The 20,916-nt window shown below is 50.0% G+C and overlaps 1 protein-coding gene across 1 annotated transcript in view; it reads left to right on the top strand.

Annotated features, from left to right (window-relative positions):
* Positions 1-6,359, top strand: part of CACNA1E (calcium voltage-gated channel subunit alpha1 E) — a 228,082-nt gene extending 221,723 nt beyond the window's left edge. The window contains 5 exon segments of the mRNA XM_044439166.1: positions 183-311; positions 3,337-3,517; positions 5,197-5,387; positions 5,819-5,971; positions 5,973-6,359. Coding sequence (XP_044295101.1) covers positions 183-311; positions 3,337-3,517; positions 5,197-5,387; positions 5,819-5,971; positions 5,973-6,359 — 1,041 coding nt within the window.
* Positions 6,360-20,916: the final 14,557 nt, after the last annotated feature.

Below are 20,916 nucleotides of genomic sequence, written 5' to 3'. Positions count from 1 at the left end.
CCTCCCCCCCTCCCTCCCCTCCTCCCTCTCCCCTTCTCACCCACATAAAGCATTCCCTGTGCTTTATGCATAGCTTATGCTAAAGCCATTCCTAATGCATTGGTGGAAACGGCACTGTCAGACGATGGCAAGTGATGTAATCAAACAGACCCCCGTGAGCTTGGCTGTGTGTTTATTTCCAGGAGCCAGAGGTTAGAGAGTTTAAAAGAGTGCAGCCCTCTTACTGTAGCAGCTACCTCCCGGTGGATACTCAGGAACGAACTGTGTCTGGGAGGGCCTCCTCCATGCCACGCCTGACCGTGGATCCCCAGGTAACGCCAGGTGAAACCCGTGACGGCACGGCGGGATGTGACCTTGCAATATGATCCTTTTCCCGCAGGAGGTGGTTGCTTAGCTCAGGGAGTGCGTAGTCCAAACTCTAGCACCAAGAGCGTTTTCCTCGGCTCCCCACCAAGCCAATGCACAGCTTTAGCCCCTGGTGTTGCCAAAGAGTCCGAGCGCAGTGAAGTAGCCCCGCATTTTAAGGATGGAGAGCTGGAACACAGAATGAGTAGCTCCTTCAAGAACACAGGGAATGGAGCCGGGCCTCGATGTAGTCCAGCCGCCACCCTAATCCTGCCATGCACTTTCTTCCAAGACTGCAGTGGAGCACGGCTGGGGGAGAACCCACCTCTCTGCCCTGTTTCAGCCCGCACAGTTGCTGGTAGCAGCAAGAATGCCAACAGCTTGGAAGAGCCCTTCTCCTGCCTGGAAAGTACTGGTTTTTCTTGACGTTAGCCGCCTTCTCTTTCGAGTCTTTTCCCATTGTCCTAAGACACCTGTTGACATGCCTGCCTCTGAGCATTCCTGTCCTGATCAAGTCTTGGCCATACTCCATCTTTTTGTGTGTTGAGCAGGTTTTTTTCTGTCTGTCTGTCTCATACTTAGTTCGGATAAACAGAGAGAGATAAGGTGTCCCCAGGCTTGTCATCGGGACCTTAAACTACATTGCAGCAGTGGTTCGATCCGAGTGTCCCACATGGGAGAGACTCGGTTACAAGTCATGCTAGGTGAGGTCGGTAGCGTCGGCCCTACGGCACTCGTGTGAGCAAACAGCGAGGAAAGTAAGGGCGTGTGGCCATTTTACCGATCAATGTGTGCCTAACCATGGTGCTAAGATGCTCCCTGGATAGCAGTTGCCAAATCTCTGGAATCAGAAGCTGAAGCTCCTCTGCCTTGAGAAAGAGCGGAGAGCTTCCGTTCACGGCAGGGCCAAACCCCAGGAGGGCAAAGGAAGGGAGGGAAAGCTGGCATTTTATGCTAAGACAGGAGCTCCCCGACCAGAGAGCAGCAGCGTCAGTGGGAAGGGAAGGAAGCCAGCAGGTAAAAAACCTGAGCAAGAACAAGGAGGAAAAGGTGCAGGAGGTAGGCTGAGAATGGATACAGGGAAAGGGCAAGATCTGTGAGTAAGTGAATAAAGACTAAATAACGAAAATATTTATTAGATGGGTGGCAAGAAAATGAAAGAGTGATTCATGAGCAAGAAAGAGCAAACAGGTGAGGGTATTTTGGAGCAAGGTTATGGAATAGCATGTTGGATCAAAATAGGGCCTGCTTCTTATTGCAGTGGTAAACTGGAGGCTATAACCATGCCGTGCTGCAGCTTGGGCCATGGGCGGGGGGCTCATATCACTGAAAGTGCCCCCATGCTGAAGAAATGCCCAGCATGTGGAAGCTGGAAGGGGGAGGGGAGCGCCCCTTACTGCGTTGCAGAGAGGACTGCTACGTGGGAAAGCATTCATGAATGCTTACCAGAGGCTGACATGGTATTGTCCAGATGTGGTATAGCCCAAACAGGGCCTTACCATTTCGTTAAAAAGCAGGCCATCAATCCAAAAGAGGAGGAGGATCTGAAATTTGGATGGCCTTAACTACCACGGACAGCACCAATCTGGATGGGGCCAAGGATTGGAATTTGGATGCCGGTGAGGTTTGGATCCTGGAGATTCTGAGCTGCTGGAAAAACTGCAGCCGAGTTTCTCCTTCTTTTTTCTAGCCTTCCTCCCATGCTTCCTGCGACCTTTTTAACTTCTCTTGTCCCCTTTGGAACGCCATTCCCCCGTGGCTGCCCCTTCGTCCGTTCACTGTTCTTACCCCAATGCCAGTTTTGTTTCAAGACATAATTCCAGTTAGCAGCCGACCCTCCTGACTACATCTGAGAAAATCCAGTCCTGTCCAGTTTTTCTTTGCAAAATGAGGAGGAAGGCCAGCACCTTACTTTGTAGAGAATACTCCCGCTCAGCCTTTCCAAAGTCTCATACAACATTTTTGACCTCTAGTTTTCAGGCCTAGTTTTAGTGTGTTGCACGAAACAAGCAAAACCGTTCACACGTAACAGGTGTGCTCTGCCATCTTTCTGAATATTCAGTGTCTGAACTGGCATTGCTCCGTGAGGCTATGCACTCTAGTTTAATTGTGCATTAAACAACCCACAGACAACCTAACTGCTACTTGTAGGTGATTCTGGCCTGCCTGCCCCACAATCAACCCATCCTATCCAGGTTCAGAGGTTGCTGCAAGCCCTGATTGTCCCAGTGGGGGGGGGGGGCAAATATTCAAATGGGCTTTGAAATGCACTGGGCATGTGCCACCCTTAAGTGCAAACAGTGTTGCTTGTTGGAAGCAACACAATTTCCCACCATGATACGTGAACTGAGTCAGTGCTGTAGCAAAACTCATTCAGGCTGCGCTCAAGCAGCCCCTGTGGAATGCCTTTGCCCCAGAAGGCAACCAAAAGGAGAGTAAAGAGTGTTTCAGGGCATACTCAGACTGAACTGCGGGAATTTGCTCTTACTTGGAATAGTCTTTCTCGGATTTGCCCAGTTTGACCTGCAAGGGCAGGTTCTCTGTTTCAGCCTGACATCAAAAGAGAGATGCCCATTCCAAACACAACCAAAAGGTCTTGCTTGTTTAAATTAAGCAGGAAAGTTCTCAGTTCCCTCTAGTCAGATGCACCAGATCAGGCATTTCCAGTAACTGGGCCAGGAATTCGGAAAAGCCCAGCCTCCATCCCTAATCTGCCCCAGTGGGACAGCTAGCGCATTCCACCAACAGTTCGCCTTGAGCCGAGGCAGCGTGGCTAAACTTAGAGCTCCCCAACCCAAATTATTGACCATGCCAGAGTCGGAAGTCTGCCTCTGCCACAAAATTACGTGGGGAAGCTCCTCCGGACCCCTCGGTTGTGAAACAACTTTCCACTTATCCAAGCGAGCGAGCTTTCTGTGGCATGAAACGCCTCGGATTGGCAACAGCCGATACAGCCTCTAACCACCCCGTCCTCATGGGATGCATTTCCAGGTGGTCACCGATCCAGCCTCCATGAGACGTTCCTTTTCTACGATCCGAGACAAGCGGACAAACGCCTCCTGGTTGGATGAGTTCTCCATGGAAAGGAGCAGTGAAAATACCTACAAGTCCCGTCGGCGAAGCTACCACTCAGCCTTGCACCTGTCCTCACGGCGCCTCAACACAGACTCAGGTACCCGAGGGCAGCAGTGGGATGGACGGAAAAAGCCGTAGATGGTTTTTGATCAAGTTCGAGGGGAGAACGATTCCACTGAGGTCACATAGCCCCATCTTGTTTCTCAACGAAGGCTGAAAAGAGTTATCTCTCCGCTCAGAAAGGGATGCGACCCATGAAAGCTGACCCGTGAAAACATCTGTTCCGTTTGCATGACTAGCCTGTAAAATGAGAACATTTTCTGCAGCAAGTGTCTTTTGGAACATCCTCATGCAATGAATGAGAGCCAGAGTTGCTGTGTGAAGGACTGTGGGTGTTATGGTCGTACCTCTTTGTATGTGTGAGAAATCGTGGGCTGCTACAGTCTGTGCATTAAGCACAGGGATGTGGTAGCTTGATGAGGACACGCAGAAGAGGAAGTTTAGGCAAGCACTGAACGTGTGGACCTATTTTGCTTCCAAGCCGATGCAAAAGGAGGGTAAACTGGCAGATTTGCCAGTCCTCAAGGGTAAAGGAGATGCAAAGACGTCTGGACAACGGCGTAGATTCAAAGAAAAGCAAAAGGCCAGGCTGGGCCTGGGAAACTGCAGGATCCTTTTGCTTGATTAGGTGGCAGCTTCTGCGTGTGGAATATTCCCCAAATCAAAAGGCCGAAGCAGGGGCTGAGGGACAGAGGGCGTGTTTGCAGGCTTCCTCCCAGAGAGATTGCTAACTGCATGCCTGGAGAAGTTTAGCATTTGCAGGTTCTCCCAGCAGAATAATTCCATTATTCCTCTATCAGAAAACTATATCAGAATAAGGTGGAGACATGCTCAGAAGATAGTTGTGCATCAGGTCTGAATTAATTGATTCAGGATACTGACCTATGAAACATCTGATGGAATTGCTAACATCTGCATAGGTTAGAATACTGCTTTGGGAGAGGATTCCGATAGTCCCCTGAATAAGCTTATGAGATACCATGGACATCTATTCCCTGAAAAGGCCCTTCTTCTTGTTGCTACCCTCTTATTTCCAAAGAGGTTCATGAGGACTGGTGATGTGGATGGTATTTTGCCTGTTCTCAGTACTGAGAATCGAGGATGGTTACAACATTAAAAATGTTGTAAATAAAAACGTAAACACTTAAAACATGAATAGTTATAGACATTAAAATATAACTAAATCAGCTAGAATATTATAGTGATGTAAAATGCCACAATTAAGACAGGAGTAAAACAACAGACAAATGGAGAAAGGCCAGCCACAGGCCCAGACTGTTCCCAAAGGCCTGCCAGAACAGAAAGGCCCATCTCAGAAAGCATAGCAGGGAGGGCGCCAACCCAGCCTCTTGGGGCAACTACCAAGAAGGCCCTCCTCCACGTTCCCACCAGGTGTGCCTGTAAAAGAGTTGGGAACTAGGGGCCAAGAGAAGGGCCTCCCCTAAAGTCCTTAAAGCACAGGTACTCCTAGGGGAAAATGCCAGCATTCCGAGCACTAGGACCTGAGCCGTGTAGGGCTGTGTGGGTCATTGCCAACACCTGGAAACAGCCTGGGATCCAGGGAGGGTGTTTCAGCCAAGGGGTTCCTGCTCCCTGTAGCTGGTGAACAGTCTGGGGGTAACTCTCTGAACCTGCTGTGGTTTCTGAGCTCTTCAGAAGACAGAACACGGAGGGCATTGTGGAATGTGTGTGTAGCCCCAGTTGTGTCTTACGCAGGCCATCGATCGGACACGCATCGGTCAGGAGGCCGAGAGCGAGGTCGCTCCAAGGAACGCAAGCACCTGCTCTCTCCAGACATTTCCCGCTGCAACTCAGAGGAGAGGAGTCCGCCGGCAGATGGTGACTCTCCGGAGCGACGTCCATCAAGGTCTCCCAGCGAAGGCAGATCACAAACCCCCAACAGACAGGTGGGTGCGAAGCTGGGAAGGGCATCCACCACCTGCACACTTGGTCTCTTGCAAAAAATTAGGGCCCATTCAGGCACATTTGTTCATAAACTGATTTCTTACCACTCCTTGCAAAAGCAGCCTTAGAGCGTGAGTGCCAGAAGGAGCTGCTGAAGCTAGTAGCTAAACGAGGCCACGGGGAAATAAGAGGAGGAAGGGCCGTTTGCTTAGGGAGCCACGGTTTACAGCAAAAAACCTTTAAAGAGAAACAGAAGTCTACATTTGGGTGGGGGTTCTCCAAAACCCACACAGTGATTGCCAGCTACTGGCCAGAACATGGCTGAACACCGTTGGGCTTTGGGGACGCGTGAGACGTAACGGGAGCATATGAAATCGGGCCCGTCCGGGGCTCTCCACGCGCGCGCACACGCCGCCTCTCTTCCTCGTTGCAGGGCACGGGCTCCCTGAGCGAGAGCTCCATCGCCTCCATCTCCGACACCAGCACGCCGAAGCGCGGCCGCCGCCAGCTGCCCCCGGTGCCGCCCAAGCCGCGGCCCCTCGTCTCCTACGCTGCGATGCTGCAGCACCGCGGCACACCCTCGCCGCCCCCCGGACGACAGCGAGGGCGGCTCGCCCCTGCTCTCCGGCGCCCTGGAGACGAACCACGCCTGCTTGACTGAGTCTTCCAGCCCCCCGCAGGGCAAGCCGGGCCTCCTCGCCACCCCGCAGCGCTACATCTCCGAGCCGTACCTGATGCTGCAGGACGACTCGCACGCCTCGGACTGCGGCGAGGAGGAGACGCTCACCTTCGAGGCTGCCGTGGCCACCAGCCTCGGGCGCGCCAACACCATCGCCTCCGGCCCGCGCTCGCGGCACAGCTGGCAGATGCCCAACGGGCACTACCGGCGGCGGAGGCGGGGGGCGGCGCAGGGGGTGGTGTGCGGGGCCGGCATCGACGTGCTCAGCGACACGGAGGAAGATGACCGCTGCTAGGCCACGCGCGCCCGCCCGCCCGCCGCCCCCGCGCTTCTCCAATGCATGCGGCCGCCACGGTGCAAACGGGACGAGCCACGCAGGAGCCGCGGGCAGGCGCTCGAGCACCGCGTGCGAGAACTGACCCGGCGTGCAGCCCACCGGGGCCCTGCCTGCCTTGTTTCCATTGCCCGGAGAAGCACTGGGCTTGTCTCGGCGACCCGCGGGCCGGCTCGGGGGCAGCAGCTGGCCGCGAGGGAGCGACGCATGGCCACGGTGACCCTCGTCCCGAATGCTCGTGGGGCTCTGTCCCCCAAAGCCAGGAGAATGTGCCCCAGACGAGGCAGTCGTTGCAGCAGATGCTTTGCAGGAAGATGCTAAAGGGTTCTGTAAAAATACCGCGCCCCTGGCAACACCTTCGACCCCCAGAAAGACGGGCAGATAGAGAGAGAGAGAGATAGATTTGGGGTGCATGCTGCCAGTTCCTTGAGATGACCGCCTTGCCTGCTTTCGCGATCCCTCCGCTAGTTCAGCCAACAGGATGGGTGGCTGAACAATTTATCCCGAGCTTCTCCAGGGCGGAGGTCACAGCTTGCCAAGGGCACATGTTCCAGATCCATCTCCAGGCTGGAGGTCAGCGAAAAGCAAATCTTGGGAGAACAGAGGGGAGCAGGTGAGGGGGAGGCGAGTGGGAGACCCCCTGGGCACTGGTGACAGCACATGGGGAAAATAAGGGTTTCGTTCCTGTGAATCCACCCCTGCTTTTTCGCACTGTGGTCAGGGGGGCCAGAGTGGACCAAGGAGAGGACCACGGTTTCACTAAATCTGTGTAACACCACGCTTCAAGCATACCTTTATATCTTGAGTTGGGAGTGTGCAGGAAGCCTGTGTGCGTGCACATGCGTGTATTTATATACCACATATTTAAACATGCATACATACAGAGATTTATTTTACCACACTGTTGATTATGAGCACCAGGGCTGGATACTCTTGCCCAGGGGACAGGAGATGCCCAATCCTGTTGGAGTTGTTTGGTGCTGTACATTATGTGAGATGCTAATTACTGAGGCCACGAAGTTCTCCAGAACTCCCCCCCCCCCCGGTATAAACAGGCAGTACAATAAAGCCTAACCTAGTGGCCAGGGCTTAATGCTGAAGACCTTGGTGCTTCTTCATTTATTTCCTTACAAGTGAGCATTTTTGAATCCTCCTCATCCCTTACCATCTCTTGACTGAAGTCTGGACGCACAAGGAGCGGAGGCATGTCACGCTTTGAGCATGCATGTTTGATGGGACCGCAGCAACTCACATCCAGCCTCCTGGGGAAGTAAGCCAGTGTGGAAAAGCCGTTCTCGTGTCCCTTTGGGCTGATTCAAAAGTCAGTCAGGGCTTATCATACATCTGAACCGTTAAGCCTCATCAGCACATTCCAGCTGGTCCCCCGTCCATATGCTTTCGACCCACCAAGGTGCTGAGCGGAGGGGGCTCTATTTGTCCTTCCCCTCCCTGTTTAGTGTCTCACCTATTTAGGTAAAATTTTCCTTTCCTCCATGATGAAGCTCCCTGACTTTTTCATCCTGCCTGGAATACTGAGTGCATTTCCACGGATAAGCTTCTGACTCCACACATGGGCTTTTCAGGAGCAAGCTGAGAACCTAGGTAACGTGAGAGGGCAAAGGGGAGAATGAGCAGAGGATGAAGCAAAGGGCCCACGTTAACCACCGGGGAGGCATCCTAAAAGATGGTGGGAATGGCCTCACCAGGGAAGGGAGCACAGCCAGCTGTGACCACGGCCTCTGGACAGAGCGCTGGTTGCCAGAACAGGAAAAGCAACAGTGACTCAATATTCTTGAGTCCAAGAGTCAACCTTGGGCTAGCAGCTGCTACGAAAGGCCAGCGTCAGTGCGATGAGGCCTTTTGAGCTGGAGGCATATACAGAAGGATACCAGCAGGACTTCCTGGAGAGGTCACACTATTTTAGTGGGGGAAATGAAAAAGGCGGAGGGATTCCGAAAAGCCTCGTGTGGCCACGTTGCACCTGTGGTGGCGGAAGCGTGTCCAGCGAGCATTTCATCCCTGCAGAGCGCGCACTGATTCTTTTGGCTGGCCCATCCGCTGCTCAAGTCATGCTTGCTTTTGTCGCCCCGCAGCTGCTCCCATTCTGGAAGGCAGTGGCAAGAAAGGCCAGGCTTTTCCAGAGCAACCACAACGTTGTTCTGCAGGAGAGGCCTGGAAGCGGTTGCTGACTGTGAAGTGCCTGCTGATGCCTCTTCCTTGCCAGCAACCCTCCTCTGGGAAGCGTGTGGTGGGTGCGGTTTATCCTTTGCAGGAGGGGCACCTTGGAAGGACGTGGGTGTGTGACCATCGGCCCGCCCTACTCGGAACTGCCTGAACCAAGCAGCAGTGCAAGGTGTCCGGCAGGAGTTTGGCAGCCCCCCTTGGAAATGCCTGAAAAGCAGCCTGGGGCCTCCCACAGGCAGAGCTTGTGCTGTCCCTCTGTGGTGCCCAAAGATCACTGTTTGATGGGAGAGTGCTTCCTTTTCATGAAGAAGCCCCCAGCCCAATCCTGGTTTTCTTCGATCATGGAAGAGAGCAATGGAGCGTTGCGGCCAAGAGTGCAGGTTTCTGGCTGGAGCTTCCTGCTCAGCCTGAGCGCTAGGAGAGCCCTCGTTTTCCTTCTTCCCTGGGAAGGTGCACTGGGACATTCGTGGCCAGGTTCTCTGTGTCTCCACACTGCCTGCAGCCCTCGGATGCTGCCTCCAAGCTGGTCCTCCCCTTCTCCCTTCCCCAGCGTCAGGATTGCTCCACCTCTCCCTCATCCGACCACAGGCTCAGCATGAAGATTAACCTTAGGCCATTTTCACTGACAGCTGAATCAGATTTTGCTGATCTTCTCTTTGAAATTTGAATATAATACTTGTATTGTCTAAAATGCTCCCATAGTTTTTAAATGGCTCTTTTCTAGTTCCGTGGGTGCACAGCACAAAAGAGGCTCACAGGCTATTTTGACAAATGCTCAGATATTTTAACAGTATTTCATCATCTTCTAGAGAGCTGGAAAATTTAGAAAGGTCAGCTTAGAGCTTAATGACTGGATTTCTGTACAAAGTTCTCAAAACCCCCTCATGAAATGTCTCTACCTCAGTAGCTCCCACCCCTCCTAGCAATTCTTTTTAAAGGAATTCTCTTTGCTTCCCGACAGACTGGTATCGCAGAAGCCTTTTGGCTTGCTTCTTTTGCTCCATTGTCATTTTGGGTTTTTAAAGCAATGCAGAACCCTGCACAGTTGGTCCAATGGGCCTTGGGGAGTTTTGTAGAGGTTGAAAATCCTGTTTGAATGGAGCCAAAGTGATAATGGGAGAAAAGCCTTAAGAATAGGACTTTCTTACGGAAATCCTGTTTGAATGGAATGGAACCAAAGTGACAACGGGACAAAAGCCTTCACTTACCTGTTGGACTACAGCTCCCCTCATCCTCAGCCACAGCAGCCATTGGGGAGGAAGGGTTGGAACTGTAGAGCTGGGGAAATAATTAGCCAGTGAGCAAAAGGTAAACCCCTCTGTTTACGGTGCCACCTTCAGCAATCTGGATTTCACAGTGTGTCTCTCCTCCTCATGGTTTCTGAGCATATATTTTTACTGGCTTGAATGTTTATCCTGCTCTTCAGAGCTCGGGGGGGGGGGGCCGCAAAATGGGCCCCCCCCCCCGCAATCATGCCAACCATGTCATTGCACTGGCTCACTGACACCTTTTGCATAATGTTCCTTCCCACGTCATGACCTTGAGAAAGAGATGGTGGGTCACCTCGGAGACCACCAGCAGCAGAACCTTGGAATATTTCTCCCTTTTGGGGTGTGTGAGGAATCCTGTATTTCAAGGTTAAGATCATGTTGGCCCAAGATCTCATGGACTCTTTCCCAAGAGAGTGTCCTCCAGGTGTGTAGGCCTGCAACCTGGAAAAGGTGAGGCTTGCAGTTCCTTCCATCTGGAAGGCACCATGTTGGGTGATGATCTGTTGGTCCTCTCGCTGAATGTGTAAGCTTTGCCCCCAGCCTCCAAGTCACCACAGCCCCACACACCTGGGTCCTAAAAGGAATGTTTGCACCCACACCCGCCCTTAAAGTTAGAATGTAGAGCTTCTAACTGACTATATGACTGTCATTCTTATCCCTTGTCATATATCGGAGCTGGTTTCACTCAAAGGCACAGAATTAAGGAGTCACAGTTAATCTGCTCATACTGTGAAGCTGCCCCTCACAGGGGGCACCCAGCTTGAGCAAAGGGACTTCGTTCTTACATAATTCTAACCCATGGTTTATCTAACCCATGATTTGTTACCCTGCCTAGAGTTTGTCTAACAGGCAATCGAAGAAACCAGTTTGTTTCCTCAAAGCTTGGGTGGTGTGTGTTCTCCTCCTTCATCTGTTTTCCTCCTCTATCTGAAATATCTTGGCAGCGCCTTAGCATTGGCATGTGCAGTGGAATTTTGAGCTTTCCTAACTATTCCTGTCTGCGACCTCCGTAGCCCGGCAAAGCAACCCATGAACAACCCACAGTTCCGGATTCACATGTATTAACAACCTGCAGCTTAAACAATCCAGAATGTACTACCCAGTAACAGCAATCATAGCTTCTTGCAGCTGAGTATCATGACAATGAAAAATTCATCAAACCAGGGATTTAATAAACCATGGCTTAGCATTATGTGCAAACCAGGTCTCCCTGGATTTGGCTCCAGGAGTCAGCTCCATCGAGACCAGCCACTGTCTGCTTAGGGTCTCACATATGGAAACTGAGCTGGACATAATGGATACCCTCCAAAGCCAGTTCCCTTCCCTACCCCCTTTAAAGCATGAGGACCTTGCAGAGCGAAAGTGAGTTCTGAGTTCTGTAGAATCGCTTCCCTTCGAAGTTGACTCACATCTTTACTCTGTGCTGCCAATGTGGAGGCAAGATTGTATGTGGACGTGGCTTTCACTGGTTCTGGGGGAGATAAAAATGCTGACTGACATGCCTTGGGGTTCCCAGCCCCCCCCCCCGACTTACTGCTCTAAGGTATCTGCATGCCAGCTAAGCACTTTGCTAACAGAGGGAGTGCTGGAAGAGGCCAGTCAAGAGAGCCGCATCCATCCCCGTCTCTGGGTGGGTTGCATCACGGGCTGGAGTTGCAAACACAGCTGCTAATACCGCTCGGATACCTTGGATGGTGCCGTCACCCATCAGTCAAGTCCTTCCCAGCTTGCTCCTGGATTCATGGGGTTCACCCCCCTGCAGATGTGCACCCCAGATGGAGGCTCCCTTCATGCGTCCCGTTCTATCCTTAGCATGATGATCTTTAAAAGCTCTACTATGTATGCTTTAGTATGGAAGCCAGGCAAACAGTCATAGGAACAAACCACTAGGAGGCGCGGGGGGGGGGAGATCAATAGATAAGCAGAAAGAAATAAACGGGGGCTGGATGAGAACAGGCGTGTCTCTGATTTCAGTAAAATCGAATGCCCTCGGTCTGCAGCGAGGTTGGTCATGCTGAATTCAGTTGAATGCCATGAGACGGTTTAGTTGTGACTATTTCAAGCAGGACTTAAGTGCAATTAATCGATTTTTAAAATTGCTGTCAATGTGGGCCTAATCAGGAAATAAGAATTTTCGCATCTGAATTAAGAGGGGACAGACATTCACACTAGACTTTTCTAACCTTCCTGGTACCTTTGTAAACTTACCTTCTTAGTACATCTTAGGAAACTTGGCCTAGGTAAGAATGTTGTCCCTGAACAGACCTTTTTCATTTGCTAAAGCTGCGACATACTGCGCCAGAGGTGACTCATTCTGCCAAACAGGGTGGTTTTATTAGCGAGATACACGAGGAAACAACACGGATAAAACTGGGCTCAACTGCAAGGCTGAGCTCCTTGCTTCCCAAGGATTTCTATGCTGATGCAGGATGAGAATGCACGTTCCAGACTGGAAGCTACTCAAGTGTTGCTAGAGGTGCGTTTGGGGGCAGTGGCTTTTGAGAAGGTAAGGAAGGCAAATGATGGAGATAACTGGAAAAGATGCAACCGCCCCCCCCCCGCCCCCCAGTGCGAAAGAGACGGGTAAGAGATGGCTGCAGGCTCAAGTTCCAGACCACATTCTAGTTTTTGAAGCACTGGAATTAGCATTATTTCTAATTGTATTATATTCCGTGACTTAAAGAAGGCATACAATTTACCAAACAATTTTCTGCTGCTAAGCTCTCAGCCTGCTGTCAAGTTCAAAGAACTGTGGCTCAAAAGCATTTTGAGGAGGAGGGAATTGGGTTTAAAAGCTGCCTGGAGACAATAGGTATTGACCCTTCAGCATGGCAGGTTCACAGCAGAAGAATGAAAAGGCATTTTTCCCAGGGAGGGGGCAGGTTAAAAGGGGGCACGGTGCGAAACGTGTTTCCAGAAATGGGAGAAGAGAAAAGGAAGGAAAGGAAAATTCACGTTGCATAAGAATGGAGACGAGCCAGATGGAGGCCTAACACAGAGGTGAATGGAAGCCCCACCATGATGCTTGGTGGAGAGCAAAGGAGAAACCTTGGTAGCCCTTCCAAGCCTCACCTAAGCGCCTGAAGCTGTTTCCATCTCAGTTGGACAGGAGGACCGGCAAGCCCTACCTGGAGGCTGTGCTCTCTCCTGTCCTGGAGATGCCGTGTTGACACGCACCTGGCCGGGGCAGCACCACACAACGCTAGTTGTCCTTCCCCTGGCGTGGAACACCTGGCTAGCCGAGGGGCTCACGGCGGCGGCTGCGTGTCAGGGCTCCTCATCCACCGCCAGAGATGGCGTTCGGCGCTGCATGTAGATGAGGTGGATCTGTTGTAACATAAATGCTTGTTTGGATCCAAAATAAAATCACAAAATCTGTAAAACTTCAATGGGTTTTTTTGGTCAAAGAAAAATAAAATACGATCTTGTTGTAAAGAATTACTTTTGCCTGTAACTACTTCCTGCTCTCTTTAATCTGTTTATTTCAGTTTCTACCCTCTAGACTGTCCAATTGTGTTAAAAATAATAATCCTCAGCGTTGTTTGTATCACATTTCAAGTGTTCCTGGCACTTCGGTTAATTACATTAGCTCCATAATTCTTTCAGTCTCCCGGATGTTCATCATTTCCTTTCTATGGATTATTTGTATGTGAGGAGTTGAATACATACAACACCTAATATAAACAGAGTGTCTGTTCATTTTTTTTCACAGGAAGCAGGAGCAAAATAGCAACAATAAATCCCCCATTAATTGACTTAATGGACCACACTTTGACAGACATTACCGAATTAGATTTCTCATCTCAGTCTTGTGTGATATGTGTTGCCATCTTCATCAACTCCGTGTTACTTTAGTGCTAAGGAAGGACATGTTAAGCACAAATTTCTACAGTGGGGAAAAAGGGGACATTTTCTAGAAGAAACTTAAAATGGCTGGAAAAATTAGGCAGTCGGTGGCAAATAAGGCATTAAAGAAATTCAAATTGTGCACTTTCCAGTTTATGTTTTTGTTATTTTTAAAGACAATTCAAGCTGGAAATGCCAGACTAGGGGAGCCATTGTTAAATCACCAAGAAAGAGGACAGTGATTTGCAAAAAGTTTGCATATGCAAATATGTCTACATGCATATTAGAAAATTTATTACTTAAATAAAAATGCAGTACATCTCACCATAGGGTGGAAGACTGACCAGGCGCCCTGTGGAGCTGTCTACTCTTAAACGTTTCCAGCAGAATCTGGCCATGAAGTGTTCAGCTTGGTGGTGATTGTCTCTCTGTCTGTGCAGCCTCTTTCCTTTAATTTTCCCATCACTTCATAATCTTTTATTAGGTGAAAGTTGGCCAGCCAGGACTGGCTGATGAGTAAAGCTCATTCTCAAGAAGCATCCATCAAGTTACTAAGCCTGTTCATTGTGGATTGAATTCAGCCCATGCCAGACGTTGATTCCAAATGGAACTCCCTTCACTGCCAAATAGAGTTAGCTCCATCCTCAGGAAGGTTCATGATGGTTGTGGGCCAGATGATAGGATGCATTACTGGACTCTACTTAACTGGTCAGCTCTTTTGACCTGCTATCAGGCAACTGGGCTAACCAAGTTACACTCCTCTCCCTCTGACCCCTCCTGTTCTGCAGTGTCTGTCCCGAACCAGAGGTGAGCTGTTTTCATCATCCACTTGACTTATCTTGAAACTTGCTGGCCTTGGAATTTCAGTTGTTGTTGTGAGCTCCCAGTTCAAATTCAGAGTCTGGGCTATCCACTTCAGAATGCTGCATTTTGGAGAAACAAGCCCAAGTTCCTACAGTTGCTACCTGTAATATCACAAGGCTACTTCCACATTCCTTCTCCTAATTCTTGATTTTTTAAAAATGTAGTTGATCATGGTGTGTACACACACACACACACACACACACACACACACACAAGCAAAGGATTAGCGGGATGAACATTCAAGTGGATGGATGTCCATACTGTGTGTGCTTTAAAACATTTTGGAAGATCCACCATCAACTCCTACTACATCATCATAAAATTTGACGACGATCGTGTCTCAAATGCATTGCTGAGGGGTGTGGAGGAAGTCAGACTTGAGCTGAGTAAGGACAAACAGCACAGTCTGTATGCAGCCTCAGGCAATTCAAAAGCACCGAGAACAATCTACTGCTGGCCGCGGTTGAAATTAATTCTTCTGTCAAACTTTCTGCAAGAGATACTGTACAGGAACTGGCCCCACTAGTGAGCTCCATCACAGGTAAAAGAAATTGCTCGGGACACCTTGCAGCGTCTCTGTTTTGCAAGCCAGATTGATGAGTCAAGCTGGGGCACTGCTAGAAAAGACTGAAGGAGGCGTGACAAATGGGTTTGAGGAGGAGGAGAAAGGCGAGCCAGGTCTCCTTAGCAGCAGCTGAGGTCAGAGCAAGCAGAAACGGGCTGAAACCATGGGAAAGAAGGTCAAGGTCGAAAATGCCCAGCAAAACTTGCCATATGCTGAGACTTCCTCTCGTGGCCAGCCTGGCCCCTGCAAAGCAAGCTGAGCCAAGAAGCCCACAAAGGCTTGTGGAGCCCCAGGTGTGCCGCCAGCGCCTTCCCATCAGGAGAGGCTGCAGAACACAGAACCGGGGCACTGTGTGCAGTTGTGTCGTTCCCGGCAACCAGCCTTTCTGCCCTGCTCATCGCTGCCACCGCCAGCAGGCACGGGAAAGGGCCGTGCCTTTCACAACACGTTGGGCTTGATTCTTGGCCGGTGCTTCCAGAATGCACAATTGGGGTCATATTCTTTCAAATATTTTGTCCCTTTTTTGGGTCTAAATTCACACTTACAAAAACCGGGGGAGAAACAGCCAGGGACCCAGAAGAGCAAGCCAGAAACACTGAAATGGGCAGGACAAGGAAGTAAACCAAAAGGGTTGTGTGTTAGCAATATTCCTCCCTTCCTCTCAGTTTTATCTGCTGAGCCGTCGCTTCTCAGTCTGCCATCTTTGCAATACTTCCCCAGTTGTCCAGCTACTCGGGAAAGGGGAGGGTCCAAATCCCTCTTTCTGTGGCTCTTTTTCCAAGCAGTTGCTTCTGTGGTGACTGCAGTTCCCTAACTAAAAAAGCACAGAAATGTAGGTCAGTTTAATGCCTGCAAAGTTGAATGCAGAGGGAGAGTAGCAAATTTAGCACCTGGGAAGTAAATGGAGTTAACACGTGTGCACCTGTTTTACCTGCTCCATTACTGCCCGTGCCAAGAGTCCTGCTCCATTTACTTCCCAGCCATAGAAATAGGTGTATATTTTTACAGGAGTTTTAGAACTGGCAGGGAACGGGAGCTGCAGCAGTACATGCTTCAAAAAGGAGCCCTGTAAAGGGGCTGGGGAGTAAATATCTCCATTTTCTGAGTAGCTAGAGAGCCGGGGCAGTGTTGGAAAAGTGGAGAGCATGCAGGACTGTCGGTTCAGCATGTAAAAGTGAGACGACAGCATTGCTGATTCTGTGCCTCGCTTCTTTCAGCACATTTTCCCTCTTTTCCCCACTGAGCCCTGGAAACGATGCGCAAATCACCCTCTGTGCAGTCTCGCTCTGTCGGTGTGTTACCTACTCTGCTTTGCCACTCCCTGTGGAAGGAAATTGGCCAGACAAGACTGCACATATTGGTCCACCAAAAGAGGACATGTGCCAAAGCTCACACACACACACACACAATTGGCAAGCACGCTTGTGCAATTTCCAAAACCCACGGGTCCATTTGCACCTGTTTGAGGCCCCAGCTAAAAACAGTAAGAGCAAAACAACAGCAGATAAAAAGGAGCCACGATTCTATTAAGGTGGGGGAGACCAGATGGGTTCTGAACTGCAGGCTTCCAAGATATGCCCGGGAGCAGGAAGACAGGGTCGAGCCCCGTTATGCCAGATCACCTGCAGGACACGCCGTGGGCTGTTTATTTGCAGGGGGCGCCACAGGATGTGCGCCTGCCCATTGTTGCCGCAGGGCTTGCCCACACACTGCCTGCAGGCTGTCCCGCGTCTGCGCCGCATTTTGTGCAGGAGTTTCCACGGAGCATTTATAGAACTTGACATTTCGTTCTATTCTAGTCGCTTTAACAATGCTGTGCTGTGGGCAAATCCAGCAGGCTTTGTGCCACGTCAGCCAGGGCACAGGAAAGAGTTTTCGGCACGCCTCGTTCACTGCCTCCGCTGATGGTCAGTCTGTGCCTGGCAGGCCAGGTCTGTCTCCAGAGCAGCAGCTCCTGCTTGGCCCCAAAGCCCGTGCAGTGGGCAACAGGTCCAGACCGAGCATACATTACAGCTGGGTGCCATGGAGGCAATCCCAAATCTAGCCAAGCAACATAAGCCACACCTGTGCTTCTCTTAGGGGGGCAGCATGCCCCCCCCCCCCAGCACAGTGTCCATCTGTGGAAGCAGCAAGGAATGGCTTGCACTTAATTGATTAATGTTTTCCTACCCCCGTTCCCCAGCCTTGGCTTCCCCTGTATGTGCCTCATGGGGGATTCTGCACAGAGTCCAGAACCCTCTAACCCTCTCTCGGCCTGGCTGGAAGCACTCCAACCTCATTCATTCATTCATTCATTCATTCATTCACTCATTCAAACTTTTACCAAAGTCTCGAAACGGTTTAACAATACAAAATGTAATTTTTAAAAATGGTGCCCTAAAATGTAACTAATAATAAAACCCTAATTAAAACAGTCAGATCTTAAAATATTGGGAAAATAAAAAAGTTTTGGCCTGGCGCTGAAAAGAATAAAGTGACGGCACCAGGTGAACCTCTCTGGGGAGCGAATTCCACAATTGGGTGCCACTGCAGAGAAGGCCCTTCTCCAGGTAGTCACTCTCCTAATCTCCTTCAGGGAGGGCACCTGGGGAAGGGTGTCTGCCCCAGATCTTGAGGGGCGGGCAGGCACATACAGAAGGAAACGCTCCTTCAGGTGACCAGCCCCTCACCCTAACCCTAACCAGACCGTAAGCCTGCCAGGACGGGAATGGTAAGCATAGCAAAGTCTGTGGGATTCTCCACAGAGATGACTAGGTGTGGGCGTATTTCCATAGCAAGGGGTCTTGGACTTCCTGGAAGCTCTGAGGTCGGCCCAGGACAGAGCCGGTCCTGCCATGGAAGGACAGCATGGAGCAGCACTGCCTTGATGTCCCTTGGGAGGTGGGCCCCCCCCCCTCATGTCCTGGGTTATGGCCAGTGGATGAACTGTGGATTACTACCCACTGACACAGACTTGGTCCTGAGTGGGAAGCTGCCGGGAAGAAGGACGGCTCGGTGAAGACAGCTTTGTGGGCATGGGGCTGTGGGGGAGAGAGAGAAGGAACCATGCACTCATCGAAGAGAGGAGCTGGAAGGGGCCAGAAGGCCATCCAGCCCCACCCCTGCTAATGCAGGACAGCCAGCTCCGCAACCGTTCCGGAAAAGCTCAGAGAGAGATGATGCTCGAAGTACCAAAGGAAGTTGTCAAGGTGGGCCAGTGACGGGAGGAGTGCCCCCTCCAGTCTGTAAGTCGCAGCAACGGCACTTGTGTAGCTGCCACTCTTCGGCCGCAAAAATGCTGCTGAGTGTTGCAGGCCTCGGCGGGCCGAGTGTCATTTTGAGTAAGCTGTCCTAGTTTTGTAAGCTGCCATCTTCCGTTGGAAGTTGGCTCTGCTGAGGAAGCAGAAACAGTGTTGTCTGCCAGTGCTTGGTGTTGTATGGCGCGATTTTACGGACGAGACCAGAGACTGGTTGGAATTATCGAGAGGGATTTATTTTACCTGCCGGCAGGGACCATGCACTCGTGAGAGTGTGGTGCTGAGCAGATCGAAGGCAGGATTTTTATACTCTTTTACACTTATGCTTGAATGACAGCGAACAATAGGGGAACGATAGGGGAAAGCACATTTGCACATTTATCGTGCTAAAGCAAGCAAGCGTGGGTACAGGGGCATAACGTCTGCGGTGATGCTGGTAGTGCTGGAGCGTAGCCTGCTTTGTCGTCAGCTTTGCGTAGCGAGCACATCCGTGTTCGTGTACTTGTTCTCATGCGAACAGGACACCCTGATACTCGTGATGAGCCATGCCCTGGCTACGTGCTTGGTTATGAGGGGGGTTACAACACTTGGAATCACTCAGCAGTCGGGGCCAAGACGGTTCAGGTTCAAATGCCAGCCTAGCCTTCAGCTCCCGTAGACAGCCTGAGCCACGTGCTCTTTCTGGGCCATTGCACCTACAGCAGGAGCCCCCTAACCCAAGCCGGCGTTCTCCTAGGCCAGCGGGGCTCTTCAGCCATTGCAGCGTTTGTTCTAGGAGCAATCCATGGTGCGTTGTGGAGGAGGACCTGTTCGGCACTATGGACAGCTCCTACGGAGTTCAAAAGAAAGGCTGCCATGGCTGACGGGCCCCCCTCAGTCATCCGCCTCCTCTGGATGTTCCGAGCCATGAAGCAACCTAACTAAATCCCAGTCGATGCCCAAATCTCAGCTCAGGCTTTGCATCTTTGGAAAAGATATTTCTGAGGGATAAGTTAATAATCATCTTTCTAGATTGTATCCACATATCAAATCAGAGTATCAGAACGCCAATTATTTGGATCATTATTTTATCTGCATATAGGAAGGCTTTTGCTGAATTAAGCTGCAATATCATCCCTTCTTTTTCCTTCAAAATTACCATGGGAGCAACGTCATTATGCAAAACTGTCGCCGAGGTTACAGTCCCTTATGATAGCCCATATCCCCTTTAAAAAGATCCATGACAACATGGATTTGAGTTCAGGTTCAAGGAGAATTTTATTACACCTATTAAAGCTGCATGTTTTCTGTTAATGAAAATTATGCTAATCTGCAATTATGTTAACTTGCACGTTGTCTTATTAGCACCAGTGTGGAGAAAAGCTAGCGCTCTATTTGTTCTTCAGCTCTAAATTTTCTTTCTGTTTTGCTACGGCTTATACCTAAACCAAAAATTTATGATGCCACTGCAGTAAAAGTTGGGCAGTCTTGCCCAGAGAGCGTGAACGCGTTGCACATCTGAAGATTTATTTTTGGTATTTTATTCCCACCTTTTATTAAAAAAAATAATAATCAAGAGGAGCATTTTAATTACAGCTATTTTGTCATCCTTTTGTCTAGGTCTGACTGACTGAATCAGTTATTACTCCTCATCAAAAATTATGCCCCTTGTGGCTGCCAAATCCCTTACAGATTTGATCGTATGTAATAAAACACATCAAGCATTCATAATTAGGCAGCAGGCTGAGTGGAAATGAGGAAGTCTATGTCTTCTGCTAAAGCTCTTGGCTGCCAAATTAAAGCACCTCCCTTTTGGTGATTTTGCCAGGTGTGAGTTGTGAACAGGTGCAAAAGTATTCGGCCATTGTGAAGGATTGGCACCACTGTGATAAATGTAGCTACATTTTACAAAGGAGATGAGCTCCATGACCAGGAGACATTCAAATCTGCAATACAGTATTGCTAAATACACGGGAACCTTTCTCTGTTCTGAAAATAGCATGAGAAAGAAGTCCAAGCCATCACCTTGTCTGCTCCAGGTTGTTAATCCACTGCATCTCCTTTCTGTTTCATCACGCATCTGAGCTTCACCTTTCCTGTTTTCTGCTATATAAGCTCCAGGTGGTGCTGTCCTATAGCAGAGTATCACAATTACATAAGTGGGAAAGTACCTATTTCTTCCGCTTTCAGAAATAATATTCCATTGTCCCAGCTCTAAAATAATTTTTAAAAAACTAGGAAAGTGCTCTTTAAAACAGAAGCAAAATTAGGAAATTGCAACAGCACATAAAGAACTCATAAACAGCCATGAGTAAAGAATCACAAATACACAACAAATGCCTAGTGTAAAAAAACTCTTCATCTGAATATGTCAGCAGTCCTAAAATATTTATTGAGAAGTAAACCCCAGTGAGTTTGGTGGGATGTATTGCTGGTCAGTATGTATAGGGTTAGCTCCTCAATTGTCCAGCTGGGTGCTTCTCATATGTTTTAACTGCAGAGTTGCAAAAGCATTTGCACGCACACACATACACACAGTTTTGAGACATGAACCAAACATGAAAAGAATCACA

Source organism: Varanus komodoensis, unplaced genomic scaffold (assembly GCF_004798865.1).
Source record: "Varanus komodoensis strain SLA01 unplaced genomic scaffold, ASM479886v1 scaffold34_1, whole genome shotgun sequence".
Classification (NCBI taxonomy): domain Eukaryota; kingdom Metazoa; phylum Chordata; class Lepidosauria; order Squamata; family Varanidae; genus Varanus; species Varanus komodoensis.
Note: the sequence above shows the minus strand (reverse complement) of the source record. Positions and strands in the feature narration are given on the sequence as shown.